General features: G+C 45.1%; 2 protein-coding genes across 4 annotated transcripts in view; one reads left to right on the top strand and one right to left on the bottom strand.

Moving 5' to 3' along the window:
• Positions 1 to 3191, top strand: part of LOC143793461 (retinol dehydrogenase 12-like) — an 80804-nt gene extending 77613 nt beyond the window's left edge. The window contains exons 5-7 of the mRNA XM_077280452.1: positions 1165 to 1274; positions 2412 to 2625; positions 3023 to 3191. Coding sequence (XP_077136567.1) covers positions 1165 to 1274; positions 2412 to 2609 — 308 coding nt within the window. The 3' untranslated portion in view covers positions 2610 to 2625; positions 3023 to 3191. The remainder of the gene's footprint in view (positions 1 to 1164; positions 1275 to 2411; positions 2626 to 3022) is intronic.
• The window catches only part of LOC143793457 (uncharacterized), an 83114-nt gene continuing 61324 nt past the window's right edge, over positions 3168 to 24957 (bottom strand). For all 3 annotated transcript variants that reach the window (XM_077280445.1, XM_077280446.1, XM_077280444.1), the window contains 4 exons: positions 7493 to 7654; positions 7092 to 7258; positions 4139 to 5840; positions 3168 to 3430 (listed from right to left, as the gene is read on the bottom strand). In XM_077280445.1, coding sequence (XP_077136560.1) covers positions 4527 to 5840; positions 7092 to 7258; positions 7493 to 7643 — 1632 coding nt within the window. In that variant the 5' untranslated portion in view covers positions 7644 to 7654 and the 3' untranslated portion in view covers positions 3168 to 3430; positions 4139 to 4526. The remainder of the gene's footprint in view (positions 3431 to 4138; positions 5841 to 7091; positions 7259 to 7492; positions 7655 to 24957) is intronic.

Raw genomic sequence — 24957 nt, 5'->3', positions numbered from 1 at the left:
TGGTTATACTCACCTGCAGACAGCTGATCTCCTCAGCGGCGTCCGTTCCTATAGATGCCGGTGTGGTTCAGGACCTGTGATGACGTCGCGGCTTGTGATTGGTCGCGTGAGTCACATGAGCAGTCACGTGACCAATCACAAGACAGCGACGTCATCACAGGTCCTGAACCACACCATCTATAGGAACCGAAAAGAGCATGCACCGGAGAGGCGGGAACACTTCGGGGGCCATCAGAGGGTGAGTATAGGACTATTTTTTATTTTAGTTATTATATTATTATTAATTATATGGTGCCCAGTCCGTGGAGGAGAGTCTCCTCTCCTCCACCCTGGGTACCAACCGCACATAATCTGCTTAGTTCCCGCATGGTGTGCACAGCCCCGTGCGGTAAGTAAGCAGATCAATGGGCTCCTAGGTGTGCGGAATCCCCGCAATTCCGCATTTTTAATGAACATGTTGCTTTTTTTCCGCGATGCGATTTTTTCGCAGAAAAAATCGCAACATTTGCACAAAAAATGCTGAATACCCTGTAAATAATAGGAGGCACATGTAAGCGTTTTTTTCGCGTTTTTATAGCGAAAAAACGCGAAAAAAACGCAAAAAATCCTGAACGTGTGCACATGGCCGTAAAGAACATCTTTTAAGAGGCAGGAAGAAAAAGAAACGGGTTAAATCATCAGTTGTTGGAGGGACTTTGAAGGGAGAGGATTGAAGCTGGGATGGATGATCTATGGAGTTTTTGTGATGGATTGTAGGCTGGAGGGGTATCCATGAGCTACAGTCATGATATCCATCATCTGGAGGAACATGGGCTGTGACTACACACTATACAGACTGGAGATATCAAAAGCTGTGGGACAACCAAAAGTTGGGAGACAGTGAGTATCGCCTGGTACGGGGCCAGTGGAACTACCAATCTCAGATTGGGAACTTGTGGACTGAGGACATTGTATTTTTGCCATCTACCTGGATTTGTCATACAACCATGGACGTATGGAGTAAAAATAGTTTCATTGTTATCCTGCCTAGGTGATTATTATAACCCACAACCTCAGATCCTCACAGTGTGAATGACTGCCATGACCGTGGCACTATATGGTGACATAGCAGATGAGGAGCAGCGTGAAGGATACCATTTCACACTGTCATCTTTATACCCTCAGGAGTGCAAGTGAACAGTGTCAACCCTGGGATTGTGCTGACTGGCGCGATCAGACATTACCACTTCTTGATACAATTCATCTTCAATGTTACGGGCTGGTTCTTCTTTAAGGTGAGAACGTGTTCACATCTTGTGTTGTCATCAGTAAGCGCCATCCTAAATTAGGGCTCAGGTTTGTGCCCCATTCTCTACTCTACCCCCTCATCTGGCCTACTACTTCCATTTCTCATGTCCTTGCTGTCCATGTCTTTACATCTTCATGTCTCATCTCGTAGGCTGTGTGCACACGATGAAGAATTTGTGAGGATCCGCAGCAGATTTTTCCGTGCAGAAACCCTGCAGTTCCGCACAGAGATTTACAGTACAATGTAAATCAATTGGAAAAAAAAAGCTGCGCTAATGGTGCGGAAAAATCCGCATGAAAACCGCTGCGGAACAAAAGAAGGAGCATGCTACTTATTTTGTGCGGAACTGCAGCGTTTCAGAGCCCTTCCATAATAGAAATCCGCAGGGGTAAAAACCGCAGAAAATCCACACAAAATCCACATAAAAAACGCACAAAATCCGCGGCAAATCTGCACCTGCGGTTTCTGCCAGGTGATGCGGATTTTGTGCTGAAAATTCTGCACCCCAATCCGCAAAGTGTGCACATAGCCTAACGCTTCCCTTCCTCCTTATGTCCTGCCCTTCCTTACCCTTACACCTTCATGTACCCTCTTTTACACCATCCCTTCCTGAAGTCCTGCCCCTCCATGTCCTTACATATTCATGTCGCCTCCCCGCTCCTTCTGTCCCTTCTCTCCATGTCCTTGCACCTTCATGCCCCCTCCTTTACACCATCTCTTCTTCCTTAGGTCTTGTCCTTCCATCTTCATATCCCCCTCTTACATCATCTTGTCCTCCTTAATGTCCCGATAGCTGTATGTCCCGACATTTTCAAAGCTTTCTCTTTCAAACACCATCCCTTCCTCCTTGTTTGGCCCTCCCTGCCTTTACATCTTCCTGTCCCTACTTATGTCCTGCCCCTTAATATCCTAGCATTCTCCAACCTGTCTCCGCTCTTACTCCATCTCGTCCTCCTTACACCCTGCCATCGTGTGTCCTTACATCTTCCTTTCTCCTTATGTTCTCTTCCTCCTTACTACCTACTTCCTGTCCTCACTGCCTCATTTGTTTCTCTGTCCTCCACTCCTCTCTTCCATTATTCCCACCCATCCGTGTTGTTTTGCTCACCCTTCTCGTTTTCAGTCCGCAGAGGAGGGGGCCACCAGCACCATTTACTGCTGTGTATCAGAGGAGGCCGAGGGGCTGAATGGAAAGTACATAGATAGTGACTGCACCATTGGGCTGCCGTCAGAGAAGACTCAGGATCCGGCCATCAACAAGAAACTATGGGAGGCCTGCGAGTCAGCGACTGGTCTCAATAGTCAACTGGGGAAATCATGAAAGTCTCTTGGAGTAAAGGTACCGTCACACTAAACGACTTTATAACGATATCGCTAGCGATCCGTGACGTTGCAGCGTCCTCGCTAGCGATATCGTTTAGTTTGACACGCAGCAGCGATCAGGATCCTGCTGTGATATCGCTGGTCGGAGCTAGAAGTCCAGAACTTTATTTGGTCGTCAGGTCGGCGTGTATCGTCGTGTTTGACAGTAAAAGCAACGATGCCAGCAATGTTAAACATGGAGCTAACGACCTGTGAGAACGATAAGTGAGTCACCGTTACGTCACAGGATCGCTCCTGCATCGTTCTGGAGCTGCTGTGTTTGACATCTCTACAGCGACCTAAACAGCGACGCTGCAGCGATCGGATCGTTGTCTATATCGCTGCAGCGTCGCTTAGTGTGACGGTACCTTAGAGAAACCGTGAGATTCTCCATAAACTGTAGAGAAGACGAGGCCCGAGTCACTGACCTGTCCACCAATGGGACAGATACCCCAAAAAGGGGTGAGAACTGTGTAGTACGACCCCAGAGAGCCCCCCAAATATCATAAAAGATCAATAAAAATGTGTGTAATTTATAAAATGATCAGAGGCAAAATAATTCCACAAATTATGGAAATCCTGAGCCACCAGAGTTTACAATCTACAAGGAAGTGGCAGGAGGATTGTAGAGACCGGACACGAGAACTTACTAGATAACAGACATAAGGACCCCACTGAGAGTCTGAACCACAAGAGCTTACATTCTAGATAGCAGGGACTCAAATCTTACCACGACGTAGACTCTGCCCACAAAAATCTCCAATGCAGACAGTAAAGGTACTGTCACATTAAGCGACGCTGCAGCGATAGCGACAGCAATGCCGATCGCTGCAGCGTCGCTGTGTGGTCGCTGGAGAGCTGTCACACAGACCGCTCTCCAGCGACCAACGATGCCGAGGTCCCCGGGTAACCAGGGTAAGCATCGGGTTGCTAAGCGCAGGGCCGCGCTTAGTAACCCAATGTTTACCCTGGTTACCAGCGTAAAAGTTAAAAAAACAAACAGCACATACTCACCAGCGCGTCCCCCAGCCTCTGCTTCCTGACACTGACTGAGCTCCGGCCCTAACAGCACAGCGGTGACGTCACCGCTGTGCTTTCACTTTCACTTTAGGGCCGGCGCTCAGTCAGTGTCAGGAAGCAGAGGCTGGGGGACGCGCTGGTGAGTATGTACTGTTTGTTTTTTTAACTTTTACGCTGGTAACCAGGGTAAACATCGGGTTACTAAGCGCGGCCCTGCGCTTAGTAACCCGATGTTTACCCTGGTTACCAGTGTAAAATATCGCTGGTATGGTTGCTTTTGCTGTCAAACACGGCGATACACGGCGACCTAGCGACCAAATAATGTGCAGACCTTCTAGCAGCGACCAGCAATTTCACAGCGGGATTCTGATCGCTGCTGCGTGTCAAATACAGCGATATCGCTCCCTAGGACGCTGCAACGTCACAGATCGCTGGCGACGTTGCTTAGTGTGACGGTACCTTAAGGACTGGAAGAGCACAACCTGTAACTAATGGGACCCTCAGGAACTCGCCTACACTTGTGAATGTGTACAGGGGAAAGGCAAGGAACATACTAAACAGAATTAGAAAAATATGGTTCCTACTTCCAGATAAAGAGCGCCTCACACACAGGTGATGGCCCGTATTACAGCTCAGCTCCATTAAGCAGTCATGTTTTTCTCAGCCGGTACAACCTCTATAAATTCATTATTAGGGTTGCGGTGTAGACATGTCGCCCTCATCAAGGTCCTCAAGCTTCCTCAGGACCCTGTGACATCACGGAGGTTTGATTATCGCCAGAGCAGACATTACCGTGAAGATGTTGCCGCCTTTGTGAGGTCACCTCAGTGCATGCATTACTGCCATACAGTGCCCGTCACTGCCATGTGATGCTCACGCTCCGCTTGTCCTGCCGCGCCCCCTCCTGCAGCTTGTGGTGGTCTCTGCATGTCACGTCCTTACAATGAGACAAGTCAAGAACCTTTAGGTCATTTTTGGCCCTCAGTATTAGAGAAACCCCCCATTGGGTGATATTACTGCTGCACAGTGACACCTCCCGCAGTTTCTGGAGAGGCTCAGGCTGATGTGACCCATACACTGCTTCGAACACCCCATCAAGAGGAGCTGGGATCCTACAGAGTGACAAAGACTCCAATTTAGGACAACCCTTTAAAAGAGATACCAAGAATCCCCCAAGTTTATGTAGAAAGGTGGGATGCAAAACATCATCTCCCTCCAGGAGAAGGCTGAAGGTGTGCAGGTGGGGTAACAAGAGAGGGTCAACTGGCCACGGAGGAAGCTCAGGGTCATTGTGTGAAGCAGTATGACGGGGCACAGTGAGGTGACTCTGGAAGCTCTGCAGGTTGGGGCACCAGGTTACCAGGGTGGACAAGGACTCCTCATGGCACCAGAGCAGATTCTGCAGTGACAGGAGGCGCAAGTTCTTACTGATGGGATGGATTGTGGTCAGGACCTCCTCCAGCCTTCTCTGGGGACAATCAGGGCAGTGCAGAATCAGGCGGGTGAGATTTGGCCACTGGACAAGACTCCATGACCCTTCAGTTTGGTTACTGAGGGAGATGCCCACTTCTTCGAGTCCTTGGCACAAAGATCCCACTGTACACGCATCATCTTCATCAAGGTCTTCAAGCTTTTTAAGACATAATACGGTGTCCTGTGCCACAGTGTTCGTGTTCTCTTTTTTGCCCAACTTGGCGTGTCTGGTTTTGGCCACCTCAAACAATGAGGGAAAGTTTTCTGGGGGAAAATTAGAAGGGTTCAACTTCCTGAGGTACAGAAGACGCATGGCGTCGGCCATAGAAGGGTTGGCAAACTGCTCAAGGTAGGGGAGGGCCAGTAATACAAAACATACAGCATGGACCCACTGCTCAGTGTTTCCCTTTGGCATTACATCCTGCAGGAGCAGCACTCGCAAAGCCTGGCAGCAGAACCGTCCGGTCCTTGCATCATACACTAAAGTCAGCAGGGAAGATGCGGAAATCTTCTTACATCGTGATAAGTCCAACTCACGGAGTCTCTGACAAAAGCTGCCAATGGCAGCCAAGACGAGTGAATCGCTCTGAGTATCTGAGAGGTAGAGCTTCTGGAGGCGAGGCAAGCGCTCCACCAGCAAGGCCAGAGAGGCAGCGGGGACCCGGTTACAGGAGTGCAAGTCCAGAGATATCAGGAACTGTAAGGAACAAAGAACATGTGTCAGTAGAAGAGGAAGATTGGTCACGGGCAGGGAGGGCAATAGGATAGCGAGAGGGCAGGTCGGTCACAGGATTGGGCAGGGCAGGATGGTCACAGGATGAGGTTGAGGGGGACAGGACGGTCACAGACGGAGAGCAGGAGGGTCAAAGGTTGGGGAACAGGTGGGTCAATGTCTAGGAACCAGTAGTGTCATGGACTGGCTAGCGAGAGGTACACAGGCTGGGGAGGACAGAAGGGTCACAGGCTGTGGAGAAAGAGAGCAGGATGAGGGTCAGAGGCTAGGGAGCAGGAGAGTCATGGGCTGGGGAGCAGCAGGACATAAGGGTCATGGGCTGGGGAAAAGGAGGGTCACAGGTTGGGAAGCGGGAAGATAGGGTCAAAGGCTGGGAGCAGGACGATGATCACAAGCACGGGAGCAGGAGGGCGATCACAGGCACGGGAGCAGGAGGGCGATGATCACAGGCACGGGAGCAGGAGGGCGATGATCACAGGCACGGGAGCAGGAGGGCGATGATCACAGGCACGGGAGCAGGAGGGCGATGGTCACAGGCACGGGAGCAGGAGGGCGATGGTCACAGGCACGGGAGCAGGAGGGCGATGGTCACAGGCACGGGAGCAGGAGGGCGATGGTCACAGGCACGGGAGCAGGAGGGCGATGGTCACAGGCACGGGAGCAGGAGGGCGATGGTCACAGGCACGGGAGCAGGAGGGCGATCACAGGCACGGGAGCAGGAGGGCGATCACAGGCACGGGAGCAGGAGGGCGATCACAGGCACGGGAGCAGGAGGGCGATCACAGGCACGGGAGCAGGAGGGCGATCACAGGCACGGGAGCAGGAGGGCGATCACAGGCACGGGAGCAGGAGGGCGATCACAGGCACGGGAGCAGGAGGGCAACAGAGTCACAGGTTGGAGAGGAGGAGGTCAGAAGGGTGACGGCTGAGGAGCAGGATAGGAGGGGGTGCAGAAAAGCTGGGTAGTAGGACTGGAAGGTTGTTAGCTGGGGAGTAGGAGGAGAGGAGGGTCAAAAGGCTGGGGAGAAGGAGGACAACAAAAAAGCTCACAGGCTGGGGAGGAGAATGACAGCAGGGGGTCACAGTTGGGAAGCAGAAGACAAAAGTCACAATGGGAGGAGCAGCAGGACATGAGGGTCAAAGCTAGGTAGCCGCAGGGTTATAGGCTGAGGAGGAGGACAGGAGTGTTATGTGGCAGAGGGCGATTACACTCACCTTACAGCGGACAGTCAAGAGTTGGACCATGGCTTTATTGACTAGGCAGGCACATGGGCGCAGGCTCAGCTCAGTCAGGTGAGGATGGAGAAGCAGATGGAGTCCGGCCTTAGTCAACTTATGAGAATCTCCGAGGATCCGTATTAGTTGCTGCACCAGGGGCCCGGCTGTGGAGGACAGAGAACAAAAAGGGTCACTAAACCTCTACAGGGGCCTGGAGACGAAGTATCTAATCTAGTTTAACTAATCCTGCAGGGATATGGACAAAGGGTTTAGGTGTGATAATGAGCTCCCAACCACTGCCTAAAATGGGGGCATCAAATTCTATGTATCTACCCCAGCAGGTACGTTGGATTAGTGGGGGAGATGTGACAGATTCGTAGGGTGCACCATATACTCACCCAGCTGGTTGAAGGGCCCCTCGATATATAGGAAGTTGTACTCCTCCATGTTCTTGTCCATATAGTCCGCCATCCAGACGCTCTGCATGTTCTCTGCAATGTTCTGCAGGCACAGGGACGTGAGTGTCTCCACATCGCTGCCTGGTGACATCCTGAAGGGGCCTATGGCAACAAAAGTGGCTGCACATCACCTTCGAGACAATAACCTTCAAGACAATAACATCCTAATACCGAGGACTAGGGGCCCTACTAATACACACCACTACGGGGCCCAATATTACACTGTGTGCAGAATTTTCAGCAGTGCAGATAGTGGTGTATTGCCAATGGTGGCAGACCACATTGCCATGCCAACAGGCCCCATTGCCAATGGCCGCAATGGAGCCCGTGAGTGGGGAAGGCCCAATAAGCGCACTTTCAACTGTATAAGTATCCTGGATGCTGATACAGTACAAAGCAATGTTGGAAAATGGGGACCGTCCATTCCCTTCATCATCTTCCCTCTACGTGCCACGGTGTGTCAGATGCTACAGATAGTCGCTCTGCATCTGGTTGCAGAAGGTCTCTGCGGTTGGCTTTGCAGTCACATTGTTAATCCTACTGACTCTTGGACCCAGCGGCAGCCTCTCTCCGGCTCTAGTGGACACACCTGGAACTGGGTGTTTATAAATCCCCAGTCTGCTGCCGAGAGTTGCCGGCGATATTCACATTTTTCCCTTGTGAAGACTTGGTGGCTAACTTCCTCTCTGGAGCTGTTTGAGGACGTTTGGTGTTACCTCTCTGAGTCTGCTCAGGCAAAGTTCATTCCCCTTGTTTGTCTACCTTGTTGTCGTTAGTTATCAGTGGGGACTGACCAGTGCTATCCTCTCCCCTCCCTATCCAAGGCCTAGCTCTAGGGATTTACAGGGCTTTCCTGCTCAGCATTTGGTGATAAAACAATTTAGGGACGGTGGGGCAGGTAGGGTGTTATCAGATCTGCCTTTAAGTCTCCACTCTCCTTTCCCTAGTGTCTGGGCTTCCTTCCCCTCATCCCTTCTTGATGCACTTGTTTAATGAGGGGGTGTGGCCTCAGGATGCCCCACCTATCAGGGTTTATTGAATTATTAGCAGCTCGTTCTCAGGCAATACGGCCAAAAAGAGATTTCCCGACACTGACACGTCCCAGATTGTTCCTGGTCTACAGAGGAAAAAGATCCAGAGACATGGCCGAGGTGAGGAGGCCGAGCCAGACCACCACTGAGCAAGACCCAGAAGTACAAGGTGTTCAGTGCTCAGAGACATGGCCGAGGTAAAGAGGATGAGCCCGACCACCACTGAGCAAGACACAGAAGTACAAGGTGCTCAGAGACATGGCTGAGGTAAAGAGGATGAGCCCGACCACCACTGAGCAAGACCCAGAAGTACAAGGTGTTCAGTGCTCAGAGACACGGCCGAGGTGAGGAGGCTGAACAGACCACCACTGAGCAAGTCACAGAAGTACAAGGTGTTCAGTGCTCAGAGACATGGCCGAGGTGAGGAGGCTGAGCCCGACCACCACTGAGCAAGAACCAGAAGTACAAGGTGTTCAGTGCTCAGAGACACGGCCGAGGTGAGGAGGCTGAGCCCGACCACCTCTGAGCAAGAACCAGAAGTACAAGGTGCTCAGTGCTCAGAGACACGGCCGAGGTGAGGAGGCTGAGCCCGACCACCTCTGAGCAAGATATAGAAGTACAAGGTGTTCAGTGCTCAGAGACACGGCCGAGGTGAGGAGGCTGAGCCCGACCACCACTGAGCAAGACACAGAAGTACAATGTGATCAGTGCTCAGAGACACGGCCGAGGTGAGGAGGCTGAGCCCGACCACCACTGAGCAAGACACAGAAGTACAAGGTGTTCAGTGCTCAGAGACACGGCCGAGGTGAGGAGGCTGAGCCCGACCACCACTGAGCAAGACCCAGAAGTACAAGGTGTTCAGTGCTCAGAGACACGGCCGAGGTGAGGAGGCTGAGCCCGACCACCACTGAGCAAGACACAGAAGTACAAGGTGTTCAGTGCTCAGAGACACGGCCGAGGTGAGGAGGCTGAGCCCGACCACCTCTGAGCAAGATATAGAAGTACAAGGTGTTCAGTGCTCAGAGACACAGCCGAGGTGAGGAGGCTGAGCCCGACCACCACTGAGCAAGACACAGAAGTACAAGGTGTTCAGTGCTCAGAGACACGGCCGAGGTGAGGAGGCTGAGCCCGACCACCACTGAGCAAGAACCAGAAGTACAAGGTGCTCAGTGCTCAGAGACACGGCCGAGGTGAGGAGGCTGAGCCCGACCACCACTGAGCAAGAACCAGAAGTACAAGGTGTTCAGTGCTCAGAGACCCTGCTGAGGTGAGGAGGCTGAGCCCGACCACCACTGAGCAAGACACAGAAGTACAAGGTGCTCAGTGCTCAGAGACACGGCCGAGGTGAGGAGGCCGAGCCCGACCACCACTGAGCAAGACACAGAAGTACAAGGTGTTCAGTGCTCAAAGACCCTGCTGAGGTGAGGAGGCTGAGCCCGACCACCTCTGAGCAAGAACCAGAAGTACAAGGTGTTCAGTGCTCAGAGAGACGGCCGAGGTGAGGAGGCTGAGCCCGACCACCACTGAGCAAGAACCAGAAGTACAAGGTGCTCAGTGCTCAGAGACACGGCCGAGGTGAGGAGGCTGAGCCCGACCACCACTGAGCAAGAACCAGAAGTACAAGGTGTTCAGTGCTCAGAGACCCTGCTGAGGTGAGGAGGCTGAGCCCGACCACCACTGAGCAAGACACAGAAGTACAAGGTGCTCAGTGCTCAGAGACACGGCCGAGGTGAGGAGGCCGAGCCCGACCACCACTGAGCAAGACACAGAAGTACAAGGTGTTCAGTGCTCAAAGACCCTGCTGAGGTGAGGAGGCTGAGCTCGACCACCTCTGAGCAAGAACCAGAAGTACAAGGTGTTCAGTGCTCAGAGAGACGGCCGAGGTGAGGAGGCTGAGCCCGACCACCACTGAGCAAGAACCAGAAGTACAAGGTGCTCAGTGCTCAGAGACACGGCCGAGGTGAGGAGGCTGAGCCCGACCACCACTGAGTAAGACACAGAAGTACAAGGTGTTCAGTGCTCAGAGACACGGCCGAGGTGAGGAGGCTGAACAGACCACCACTGAGCAAGTCACAGAAGTACAAGGTGTTCAGTGCTCAGATACACGGCCGAGGTGAGGAGGCTGAGCCCGACCACCACTAAGCAAGACACAGAAGTACAAGGTGTTCAGTGCTCAGAGACACGGCCGAGGTAAAGAGGCTGAGCCCGACCACCACTGAGCAAGACACAGAAGTACAAGGTGTTCAGTGCTCAGATACACGGCCGAGGTGAGGAGGCTGAGCCCGACCACCACTGAGCAAGACACAGAAGTACAAGGTGTTCAGTGCTCAGAGACACGGCCGAGGTGAGGAGGCTGAGCCCGACCATCACTGAGCAAGACACAGAAGTACAAGGTGTTCAGTGCTCAGAGACACGGCCGAGGTGAGGAGGCTGAACCCGACCACCACTGAGCAAGACACAGAAGTACAAGGTGTTCAGTGCTCAGAGACACGGCCGAGGTGAGGAGGCTGACCCCAACCACCTCTGAGCAAGACACAGAAGTACAAGGTGTTCAGTGCTCAGAGACACGGCCGAGGTGAGGAGGCTGAGCCCGACCACCACTGAGCAAGACACAGAAGTACAAGGTGTTCAGTGCTCAGAGACACGGCCGAGGTGAGGAGGCTGAGCCCGACCACCACTGAGCAAGACACAGAAGTACAAGGTGTTCAGTGCTCAGAGACACGGCCGAGGTAAAGAGGCTGAGCCCGACCACCACTGAGCAAGACACAGAAGTACAAGGTGTTCAGTGCTCAGATACACGGCCGAGGTGAGGAGGCTGAGCCCGACCACCACTGAGCAAGACACAGAAGTACAAGGTGTTCAGTGCTCAGAGACACGGCCGAGGTGAGGAGGCTGAGCCCGACCATCACTGAGCAAGACACAGAAGTACAAGGTGTTCAGTGCTCAGAGACACGGCCGAGGTGAGGAGGCTGAACCCGACCACCACTGAGCAAGACACAGAAGTACAAGGTGTTCAGTGCTCAGAGACACGGCCGAGGTGAGGAGGCTGACCCCAACCACCTCTGAGCAAGACACAGAAGTACAAGGTGTTCAGTGCTCAGAGACACGGCCGAGGTGAGGAGGCTGAGCCCGACCACCACTGAGCAAGACACAGAAGTACAAGGTGTTCAGTGCTCAGAGGTATTATATTGTCACTAAGGAGGGGGGCGGCCATATTACTATATCACACTGAGGAGAAAGGCGGCCATATTACTATATATATATTACTATATCACACTGAGGAGAAGGGCGGCCATATTACTATATATATTACTACATCACACTGAGGAGAAGGGCGGCCATATTACTATATATATTACTATATCACACTGAGGAGAAGGGCGGCCATATTACTATATATATTACTATATCACACGGAGGAGAAGGACGGCCATATTACTATATATATTACCATATCACACTGAGTGTGATATAGTAATATGGCCGCCCTTCTCAGTGTGATATGGTAATATATATAGTAATATGGCCGTCCTTCTCCTCAGTGTGATATAGTAATATGGCCGCCCTTCTCCTCAGTGTGATATAGTAATATGGCCGCCCTTCTGAGGAGAAGGGCGGCCATATTACTATATATATTACTATATCACACTGAGGAGAAGGGCGGCCATATTACTATATATATTACTATATCACACTGAGGAGAAGGGCAGCCATATTACTATATATATATATTACTATATCACACTGAGGAGAAGAGCGGCCATATTACTATATCACACTGAGGAGAAGAGCGGCCATATTACTATATATTACTATATCACACTGAGGAGAAGGGCGGCCATATTACTATATATATATTACTATATCACACTGAGGAGAAGGACGGCCATATTACTATATATATATTACTATATCACACTGAGGAGAAGGGCGGCCATATTACTATATATATTACTACATCACACTGAGGAGAAGGGCGGCCATATTACTATATATATTACTATATCACACGGAGGAGAAGGACGGCCATATTACTATATATATTACTATATCATCACTGAGAAGGGCGGCCATATTACTATATATATTACCATATCACACTGAGGAGAAGGGCGGCCATATTACTATATCACACTGAGGAGAAGGGCGGCCATATTACTATATATATTACTATATCACACTGAGGAGAAGGGCGGCCATATTACTATATATATTACCATATCACACTGAGGAGAAGGGCGGCCATATTACTATATATATTACTATATCACACTGAGGAGAAGGACGGCCATATTACTATATATATTACTATATCACACTGAGGAGAAGGGCGGCCATATTACTATATATATTACTATATCACACTGAGGAGAAGGGCGGCCATATTACTATATCACACGGAGGAGAAGGACGGCCATATTACTATATATATTACTATATCATCACTGAGAAGGGCGGCCATATTACTATATATATTACCATATCACACTGAGGAGAAGGGCGGCCATATTACCATATCACACTGAGGAGAAGGGCGGCCATATTACTATATCACACTGAGGAGAAGGGCGGCCATATTACTATATATATTACTATATCACACTGAGGAGAAGGGCGGCCATATTACTATATATATTACCATATCACACTGAGGAGAAGGGCGGCCATATTACTATATATATATTACTATATCACACTGAGGAGAAGGACGGCCATATTACTATATATATTACTATATCACACTGAGGAGAAGGGCGGCCATATTACTATATATATTACTATATCACACTGAGGAGAAGGGCGGCCATATTACCATATCACACTGAGGAGAAGGGCGGCCATATTACTATATCACACTGAGGAGAAGGGCGGCCATATTACTATATATATTACTATATCACACTGAGGAGAAGGGCGGCCATATTACTATATATATTACCATATCACACTGAGGAGAAGGGCGGCCATATTACTATATATATTACTATATCACACTGAGGAGAAGGACGGCCATATTACTATATATATTACTATATCACACTGAGGAGAAGGGCGGCCATATTACTATATATATTACTATATCACACTGAGGAGAAGGGCGGCCATATTACTATATCACACGGAGGAGAAGGACGGCCATATTACTATATATATTACTATATCATCACTGAGAAGGGCGGCCATATTACTATATATATTACCATATCACACTGAGGAGAAGGGCGGCCATATTACTATATCACACTGAGGAGAAGGGCGGCCATATTACTATATATATTACTATATCACACTGAGGAGAAGGGCGGCCATATTACTATATATATTACTATATCATCACTGAGGAGAAGGGCGGCCATATTACTACATATATTACCATATCACACTGAGGAGAAGGGCGGCCATATTACTATATCACACTGAGGAGAAGAGCGGCCATATTACTATATATATATTACTATATCACACTGAGGAGAAGGGCGGCCATATTACTATATATATATTACTATATCATCACTGAGGAGAAGGGCGGCCATATTACTATATCACACTGAGAAGGGCGGCCATATTACTATATACAGTGGGACAAAAAAGTATTTAGTCAGTCAGGAATAGTGCAAGTTCCACCACTTGTAAATTACAGACGCCTCTCATCTTTTTATCATAGGTAGACCTCAACTATGGGAGACAAACTGAGAAAAAAAAAAATCCAGAAAATCACATGGTCTGTTTTTTTTATCATTTTATTTGCATTTTATGGTGGAAAATAAGTATTTGGTCAGAAACAAACAATCCAGATTTCTGGCTCTCACAGACCTGTAACTTCTTCTTTAAGAGGCTCCTCTGTCCTCCACTCATTGCCTGTAGTAATGGCTCCTGTTTAAACTTGTTATCAGTATAAAAAGACACCTGTGCACACCCTCAAACAGTCTGACTCCAAACTCCACTATGGTGAAGACCAAAGAGCTGTCAAAGGACACCAGAAACAAAATTGTAGCCCTGCACCAGTCTGGGAAGACTGAATCTGCAATAGCCAACCAGCTTGGAGTGAAGAAATCAACAGTCGGAGCAATAATTAGAAAATGGAAGACATTCAAGACCACTGATAATCTCCCTCGATCTGGGGCTCCACGCAAAATCCCACCCCGTGGGGTCAGAATGATCACAAGAACGGTGAGCAAAAATCCCAGAACCACGCGGGGGGACCTAGTGAATGAACTGCAGAGAGCTGGGACCAATGTAACAAGGCCTACCATAAGTAACACACTACGCCACCATGGACTCAGATCCTGCAGTGCCAGACATGTCCCACTGCTTAAGCCAGTACATGTCCGGGCCCGTCTGAAGTTTGCTAGAGAGCATTTGGATGATCCAGAGGAGTTTTGGGAGAATGTCCTATGGTCTGATGAAACCAAACTGGAACTGTTTGGTAGAAACACAACTTGTCGTGTTTGATGGATGCAACTCAGTATTCTTTTTCCTCCAAACACCATACCTACTGTAAAGCATGGTGGTGGAAACATCATGCTTTGGGGCTGTTTCTCTGCAAAAGGGCCAGGACGACTGATCCGGGTACATGAAAGAATGAATGGGGCCATGTATCGTGAGATTTTGAGTGCAAACCTCCTTCCATCAGCAAGGGCATTGAAGTTGAAACGTGGCTGGGTCTTTCAACATGACAATAATCCAAAACACACCGCCAGGGCAACGAAGGAGTGGCTTCGTAAGAAGCATTTCAAGGTCCTGGAGTGGCCTAGCCAGTCTCCAGATCTCAGCCCTATAGAAAACCTTTGGAGGGAGTTGAAAGTCCGTGTTGCCAAGTGAAAAGCCAAAAACATCACTGCTCTAGAGGAGATCTGCATGGAGGAATGGGCCAACATACCAACAACAGTGTGTGGCAACCTTGTGAAGACTTACAGAAAACGTTTGACCTCTGTCATTGCCAACAAAGGATATATTACAAAGTATTGAGATGAAATTTTGTTTCTGACCAAATACTTATTTTCCACCATAAAATGCAAATAAAATGATAAAAAAACAGACAATGTGATTTTCTGGATTTTTTTTTCTCAGTTTGTCTCCCATAGTTGAGGTCTACCTATGATGTAAATTACAGACGCCTCTCATCTTTTTAAGTGGTGGAACTTGCACTATTGCTGACTGACTAAATACTTTTTTGCCCCACTGTATATTACTATATCACACTGAGGAGAAGGGCGGCCATATTACTATATATATATTACTATATCACACTGAGGAGAAGTGCGGCCATATTACTATATATATTACTATATCACACTGAGGAGAAGTGCGGCCATATTACTATATCACACTGAGGAGAAGGGCGGCCATATTACTATATCACACTGAAAAGAGCGGCCGTATTACTATATATATTACCATATCACACTGAGGAGAAGGGCGGCCATATTACTATATCACACTGAGGAGAAGAGCGGCCATATTACTATATATATTACTATATCACACTGAGGAGAATGGCGGCCATATTACTATATATATTACTATATCACACTGAGGAGAATGGCGGCCATATTACTATATATATTACTATATCACACTGAGGAGAAGTGCGGCCATATTACTATATATTACTATATCACACTGAGGAAAAGTGCGGCCATATTACTATATATATTACTATATCACACTGAGGAGAAGAGCGGCCATATTACTATATATATTACTATATCATCACTGAGGAGAAGGGCGGCCATATTACTATATATATTACTATATCACACTGAGGAGAAGGGCGGCCATATTACTATATATATTACTATATCACACTGAGGAGAAGTGCGGCCATATTACTATATATATTACTATATCACACTGAGGAGAAGTGCGGCCATATTACTATATCACACTGAGGAGAAGTGCGGCCATATTACTATATCACACTGAGGAGAAGGGCGGCCATATTACTATATATATTACTATATCACACTGAGAAGGGCGGCCGTATTACTATATATATTACTATATCATCACTGAGGAGAAGGGCAGCCATATTACTATATATATATATATATATATATATATATATATATATATATATATATATATATATATAACTATATCATCACGGAGGAGAAGGGCGGCCATATTGCTATATATATTACTTTATCACACTGAGGAGAATGGCGGCCATATTACTATATATATTACTATATCACACTGAGGAGAAGTGCGGCCATATTACTATATCACACTGAGGAGAAGTGCGGCCATATTACTATATCACACTGAGGAGAAGGGCGGCCATATTACTATATATATTACTATATCACACTGAGAAGGGCGGCCGTATTACTATATATATTACTATATCATCACTGAGGAGAAGGGCGGCCATATTGCTATATATATATATTACTATATCATCACTGAGGAGAAGGGCGGCCATATTACTATATATATATATATATATATATATATATATACACTCACCGGCCACTTTATTAGGTACACCATGCTAGTAACGGGTTGGACCCCCTTTTGCCTTCAGAACTGCCTCAATTCTTCGTGGCATAGATTCAACAAGGTGCTGGAAGCATTCCTCAGAGATTTTGGTCCATATTGACATGATGGCATCACACAGTTGCCGCAGATTTGTCGGCTGCACATCCCAAAGATGCTCCATACAAGGCAGGATGGATCCATGCTTTCATGTTGTTTACGCCAAATTCTGACCCTACCATCCGAATGTCGCAGCAGAAATCGAGACTCATCAGACCAAGCAACGTTTTTCCAATCTTCTACTGTCCAATTTCGATGAGCTTGTACAAATTGTAGCCTCAGTTTCCTGTTCTTAGCTGAAAGGAGTGGTACCCGGTGTGGTCTTCTGCTGCTGTAGCCCATCTGCCTCAAAGTTCGACGCACTGTGCGTTCAGAGATGCTCTTAGGCCTACCTTGGTTGTAACGGGTGGCGATTTGAGTCACTGTTGCCTTTCTATCAGCTCGAACCAGTCTGCCCATTCTCCTCTGACCTCTGGCATCAACAAGGCATTTCCGCCCACAGAACTGCCGCTCACTGGATTTTTTTTCTTTTTCGGACCATTCTCTGTAAACCCTAGAGATGGTTGTGCGTGAAAATCCCAGTAGATCAGCAGTTTCTGAAATACTCAGACCAGCCCTTCTGGCACCAACAACCATGCCACGTTCAAAGGCACTCAAATCACCTTTCTTCCCCATACTGATGCTCGGTTTGAACTGCAGGAGATTGTCTTGACCATGTCTACATGCCTAAATGCACTGAGTTGCCGCCATGTGATTGGCTGATTAGAAATTAAGTGTTAACAAGAAGTTGGACAGGTGTACCTAATAAAGTGGCCAGTGAGTGTATATTACTATATCACACGGAGAAGGGCGGCCATATTACTATATATATTACTATATCACACTAAGGAGAAGAGCGGCCATATTACTATATATATATTACTATATCACACTGAGGAGAAGGGCGGCCATATTACTAAATATATTACTATATCACACTGAGGAGAAGAGCGGCCATATTACTATATATATTACTATATCACACTGAGGAGAAGAGCGGCCATATTACTGTATATATTACTATATCACACTGAGGAGAAGGGCAGCCATATTACTATATATATTACTATATCACACTGAGGAGAAGGCTGCCATATTACTATATATATTACTATATCACACTGAGGAGAAGAGCGGCCATATTACTATATATATATTACTATATCACACTGAGGAGAAGGGCGGCCATATTACTATATATATTACTATATCACACTGAGGAGAAGGGCGGCCATATTACTATATATATTACTATATCATCACTGAGGAGAAGGGCGGCCATATTACTATATATATTACTATATCACACTGAGGAGAAGGGCGGCCATATTACTATATATATTACTATATCACACTCAGGAGAAGGGCGGCCATATTACTATATATATTACTATATCACCACTGAGGAGAAGGGCGGCCATATTACTATATATATTACTACATCACACTGAGGAGAAGGGCGGCCATATTACTACATATATTACTATTTCACACTGAGGAGAAGGGCGGCCATATTACTATATATATATATTACTATATCACATTGAGGAGAAGGGCGGCCATATTACTATATCACACTGAGGAGAAGGGCGGCCATATTACTATATATATATTACTATATCACACTGAGGAGAAGGGCCGCCATATTACAATATATATTACTATATCACATTGAGGAGAAGGGCGGCCATATTACTATATATATTACTATATCACACTGAGGAGAAGGGCGGCCGTATTACTATTATACATATTACTATATCGCACTGAGGAGAAGGGCGGCCATATTACTATATCACACTGAGGAGAAGGGCGGCCGTATTACTATATATATATATATATATTACTATATCACACTGAGGAGAAGGGCGGCCATATTACTATATATATTACTATATCACACTGAGGAGAAGGGCAGCCATATTACTATATATATTACTATATCACACTGAGGAGAAGGGCGGCCATATTACTATATATATTACTATATCATCACTGAGGAGAAGGGCGGCCATATTACTATATATATTACTATATCACACTGAGGAGAAGGGCGGCCATATTACTATATATATTACTATATCACACTGAGGAGAAGGGCGGCCATATTACTATATATATTACTACATCACACTGAGGAGAAGGGCGGCCATATTACTACATATATTACTATATCACACTGAGGAGAAGGGCGGCCATATTACTATATATATATATATATATATATTACTATATCACATTGAGGAGAAGGGCGGCCATATTACTATATCACATTGAGGAGAAGGGCGGCCATATTACTATATCACACTGAGGAGAAGGGCGGCCATATTACTATATATATATATATATTACTATATCACACTGAGGAGAAGGGCGGCCATATTACTATATATATATTACTATATCACACTGAGGAGAAGGGCCGCCATATTACAATATATATTACTATATCACATTGAGGAGAAGGGCGGCCATATTACTATATATATTACTATATCACACTGAGGAGAAGGGCGGCCATATTACTATTATACATATTACTATATCGCACTGAGGAGAAGGGCGGCCATATTACTATATCACACTGAGGAGAAGGGCGGCCGTATTACTATATATATATATATATATTACTATCACACACTGAGGAGAAGGGCAGCCATATTACTATATATATTACTATATCATCACTGAGGAGAAGGGCGGCCATATTACTATATATATATATTACTATATCACACTGAGGAGAAGGGCAGCCATATTACTATATATATTACCATATCGTCACTGAGGAGAAGGGCGGCCATATTACTATATATATATATTACTATATCACACTGAGGAGAAGGGCGGCCATATTACTATATATATATATATATATATATTACTATATCACACTGAGGAGAAGGGCGGCCATATTACTATATATATTACTATAACACACTGAGGAGAAGGGCGGCCGTATTACTATATATATTACTATATCATCACTGAGGAGAAGGGCGGCCATATTACTATATATATTACTATATCACACTGAGAAGGGCGGCCATATTACTATATATATTACTATATCACACTGAGGAGAAGGGCGGCCATATTACTATATATATTACCATATCACACTGAGGAGAAGGGCGGCCATATTACTATATATATTACTATATCACACTGAGGAGAAGGGCGGCCATATTACTATATATATTACTATATCACACTGAGGAGAAGGGCGGCCATATTACTGTATATATTACTATATCACACTGAGGAGAAGGGCGGCCATATTACTATATATATTACTATATCACACTGAGGAGAAGAGCGGCCATATTACTATATATATATATTACTATATCACACTGAGGAGAAGGGCGGCCATATTACTATATATATATATATATATATATATATATTACTATATCACACTGAGGAGAAGGGCGGCCATATTACTATATATATTACTATAACACACTGAGGAGAAGGGCGGCCGTATTACTATATCACACTGAGGAGAAGGGCAGCCATATTACTATATATATATATATATTACTATATCACATTGAGGAGAAGGGCGGCCATATTACTATATATATTACTATATCATCACTGAGGAGAAGGGCGGCCATATTACTATATATATATATTACTATATCACACTGAGGAGAAGGGCAGCCATATTACTATATATATATATATATATTACTATATCACACTGAGGAGAAGGGCGGCCACATTACTATATATATATATATTACTATATCACACTGAGGAGAAGGGCGGCCATATTACTATATATATTACTATATCACACTGAGGAGAAGGGCGGCCATATTACTATATCACACTGAGGAGAAGGGCGGCCATATTACTATATATATTACTATCACACTGAGGAGAAGGCTGCCATATTACTATATCACACTGAGGAGAAGGGCGGCCATATTACTATATCACACTGAGGAGAAGGGCGGCCATATTACTATATATATATTACTATATCACACTGAGGAGAAGGGCGGCCATATTACTATATCACACTGAGGAGAAGGGCGGCCATATTACTATATCACACTGAGGAGAAGGGTGGCCATATTACTATATATATTACTATCACACTGAGGAGAAGGGCGGCCATATTACTATATATATTACTACATCACACTGAGGAGAAGGGCGGCCATATTACAATATCACACTGAGGAGAAGGGCGGCCATATTACTATATATATTACTATCACACTGAGGAGAAGGGCGGCCATATTACTATTATATATATATATATATATATATATATATATATATATATATATTACTATATCACACTGAGGAGGAGGGCGGCCGTATTACTATATATATATATTACTAAATCACACTGAGGAGAAGAGCGGCCATATTACTATATATATTACTATAACACACTGAGGAGAAGGGCGGCCGTATTACTATATACATTACTATATCACACTGAGGAGAAGGGCGGCCGTATTAATATATATTACTATACCATCACTGAGGAGAAGGGCAGCCATATTACTATATATATATATATATATTACTATATCACATTGAGGAGAAGGGCGGCCATATTACTATATCACACTGAGGAGAAGTGCGGCCATATTACTATATCACACTGAGGAGAAGGGCGGCCATATTACTATATATATATTACTATATCACACTGAGGAGAAGGGCGGCCATATTACTATATATATATATATATATATTACTATATCACACTGAGGAGAAGGGCGGCCATATTACTATATATATTACTATCACACTGAGGAGAAGGCGGCCATATTACTATATATATATTACCATCACACTGAGGAGAAGGGCGGCCGTATTACTATATATATTACTATCACACTGAGGAGAAGGCGGCCATATTACTATATATATATTACTATATCACACTGAGGAGAAGGGCGGCCGTATTACTATATATATATTACTATATCACACTGAGGAGAAGGGCGGACATATTACTATATATATATTACTATATCACACTGAGGAGAAGGGCGGCTATATTACTAAATATATTACTATATCACACTGAGGAGAAGGGCGGCCATATTACTATATCACACTGAGGAGAAGGGCGGCTATATTACTAAATATATTACTATATCACACTGAGGAGAAGGGCGGCCATATTACTATATATATTACTATATAACACTGAGAAGAAGGGCGGCCATATTACTATATCACATTGAGGAGAAGGGCGGCCATATTACTATATATATATTACTATATCACACTGAGGAGAAGAGCGGCCATATTACTATATATATATTACTATCACACTGAGGAGAAGGCGGCCATATTACTATATATATATATATATATTACTATATCACACTGAGGAGAAGGGCGGCCATATTACTATATCACACTGAGGAGAAGGGCGGCCATATTACTACATATATATTACTATATCACACTGAGGAGAAGGGCGGACATATTACTATATATATATATTACTATATCACACTGAGGAGAAGGGCGGCTATATTACTAAATATATTACTATATCACACTGAGGAGAAGGGCGGCCATATTACTATATATATTACTATATCACACTGAGAAGAAGGGCGGCCATATTACTATATCACATTGAGGAGAAGGGCGGCCATATTACTATATATATATTACTATATCACACTGAGGAGAAGAGCGGCCATATTACTATATCACACTGAGGAGAAGAGCGGCCATATTACTATATATATTACTATCACACTGAGGAGAAGGCGGCCATATTACTATATATATATATATATATATATTACTATATCACACTGAGGAGAAGGGCGGCCATATTACTATATCACACTGAGGAGAAGGGCGGCCATATTACTATATATATATATATATATTACTATATCACACTGAGGAGAAGGGCGGACATATTACTATATATATATTACTATATCACACTGAGGAGAAGGGCGGCTATATTACTAAATATATTACTATATCACACTGAGGAGAAGGGCGGCCATATTACTATATATATTACTATATCACACTGAGAAGAAGGGCGGCCATATTACTATATCACACTGAGGAGAATAGCGGCCATATTACTATATATATTACTATAACACACTGAGGAGAAGGGCGGCCGTATTACTATATCACACTGAGGAGAAGGGCGGCCATATTACTATATATATTACTATATCACATTGAGGAGAAGGGCAGCCATATTACTATATATATATATATATATATATATATATATATATATATATATATATATATATATATATATATATATATATATATATATAACTATATCATACCGAGGAGGAGGGCGGCCATATTACTATATATATATTACTATATCATCACTGAGGAGAAGGGCGACCATATTACTATATCACACTGAGGAGAAGGGCGGCCATATTACTATATATATTACTATCACACTGAGGAGAAGGGCGGCCATATTACTATATATATTACTACATCACACTGAGGAGAAGGGCGGCCATATTACTATATCATCACTGAGAAGGGTGGCCATATTACTATATATATTACTATATCACACTGAGGAGAAGGGCGGCCATATTACTATATCACACTGAGGAGAAGGGCGGCCATATTACTATATCACATTGAGGAGAAGGGCGGCCATATTACTATATATATATTACTATATCACACTGAGGAGAAGGGCGGCCATATTACTATATATATATTACTATATCACACTGAGGAGAAGTGCGGCCATATTACTATATATATTACTATATCACACTGAGGAGAAGGGCGGCCATATTACTATTATATATATTACTATATTGCACTGAGGAGAAGGGCGGCCATATTACTATATCACACTGAGGAGAAGGGCGGCCATATTACTATATCACACTGAGGAGAAGGGCGGCCATATTACTATATCACACTGAGGAGAAGGGCGGCCATATTACTATATATATTACTATATCACAATGAGGAGAAGGGCGGCCATATTACTATATATATTACTATCACACTGAGGAGAAGGGCGGCCATATTACTATTATATATATATTACTATATCACACTGAGGAGAAGGGCGGCCATATTACTATATCACACTGAGGAGAAGGGCGGCCATATTACTATATAAATATTACTATATCACACTGAGGAGAAGGGCCGCCATATTACTATATATATTACTATATCACACTGAGGAGAAGGGCGGACATATTACTATATATATTACTATATCACACTGAGGAGAAGGGCGGCCATATTACTATATCACACTGAGGAGAAGAGCGGCCATATTACTATATATATTACTATCACACTGAGGAGAAGGCGGCCATATTACTATATATATTACTATATCACACTGAGGAGAAGGGTGGCCATATTACTATATATATATATATTACTATATCACACTGAGGAGAAGGGCGGACATATTACTATATATATTACTATATCACACTGAGGAGAAGGGCGACCATATTACTATATCACACTGAGGAGAAGGGCGGCCATATTACTGTATATATTACTATATCTCACTGAGGAGAAGGGCGGCCATATTACTATATATATTACTATATCATCACTGAGGAGAAGGGCGACCATATTACTATATCACACTGAGGAGAAGGGTGGCCATATTACTATATATATTACTATCACACTGAGGAGAAGGGCGGCCATATTACTATATATATATTACTATATCACACTGAGGAGAAGGGCGACCATATTACTATATCACACTGAGGAGAAGGGCGGCCATATTACTATATATATTACTATATC

The sequence above is a fragment of the Ranitomeya variabilis genome, chromosome 1 (genome assembly GCF_051348905.1).
Source record: "Ranitomeya variabilis isolate aRanVar5 chromosome 1, aRanVar5.hap1, whole genome shotgun sequence".
Taxonomy (NCBI): Eukaryota; Metazoa; Chordata; class Amphibia; order Anura; family Dendrobatidae; genus Ranitomeya; species Ranitomeya variabilis.
The sequence above is the reverse complement of the archived record's forward strand: the minus strand, read 5'-3'. Positions and strand labels throughout refer to the sequence as shown.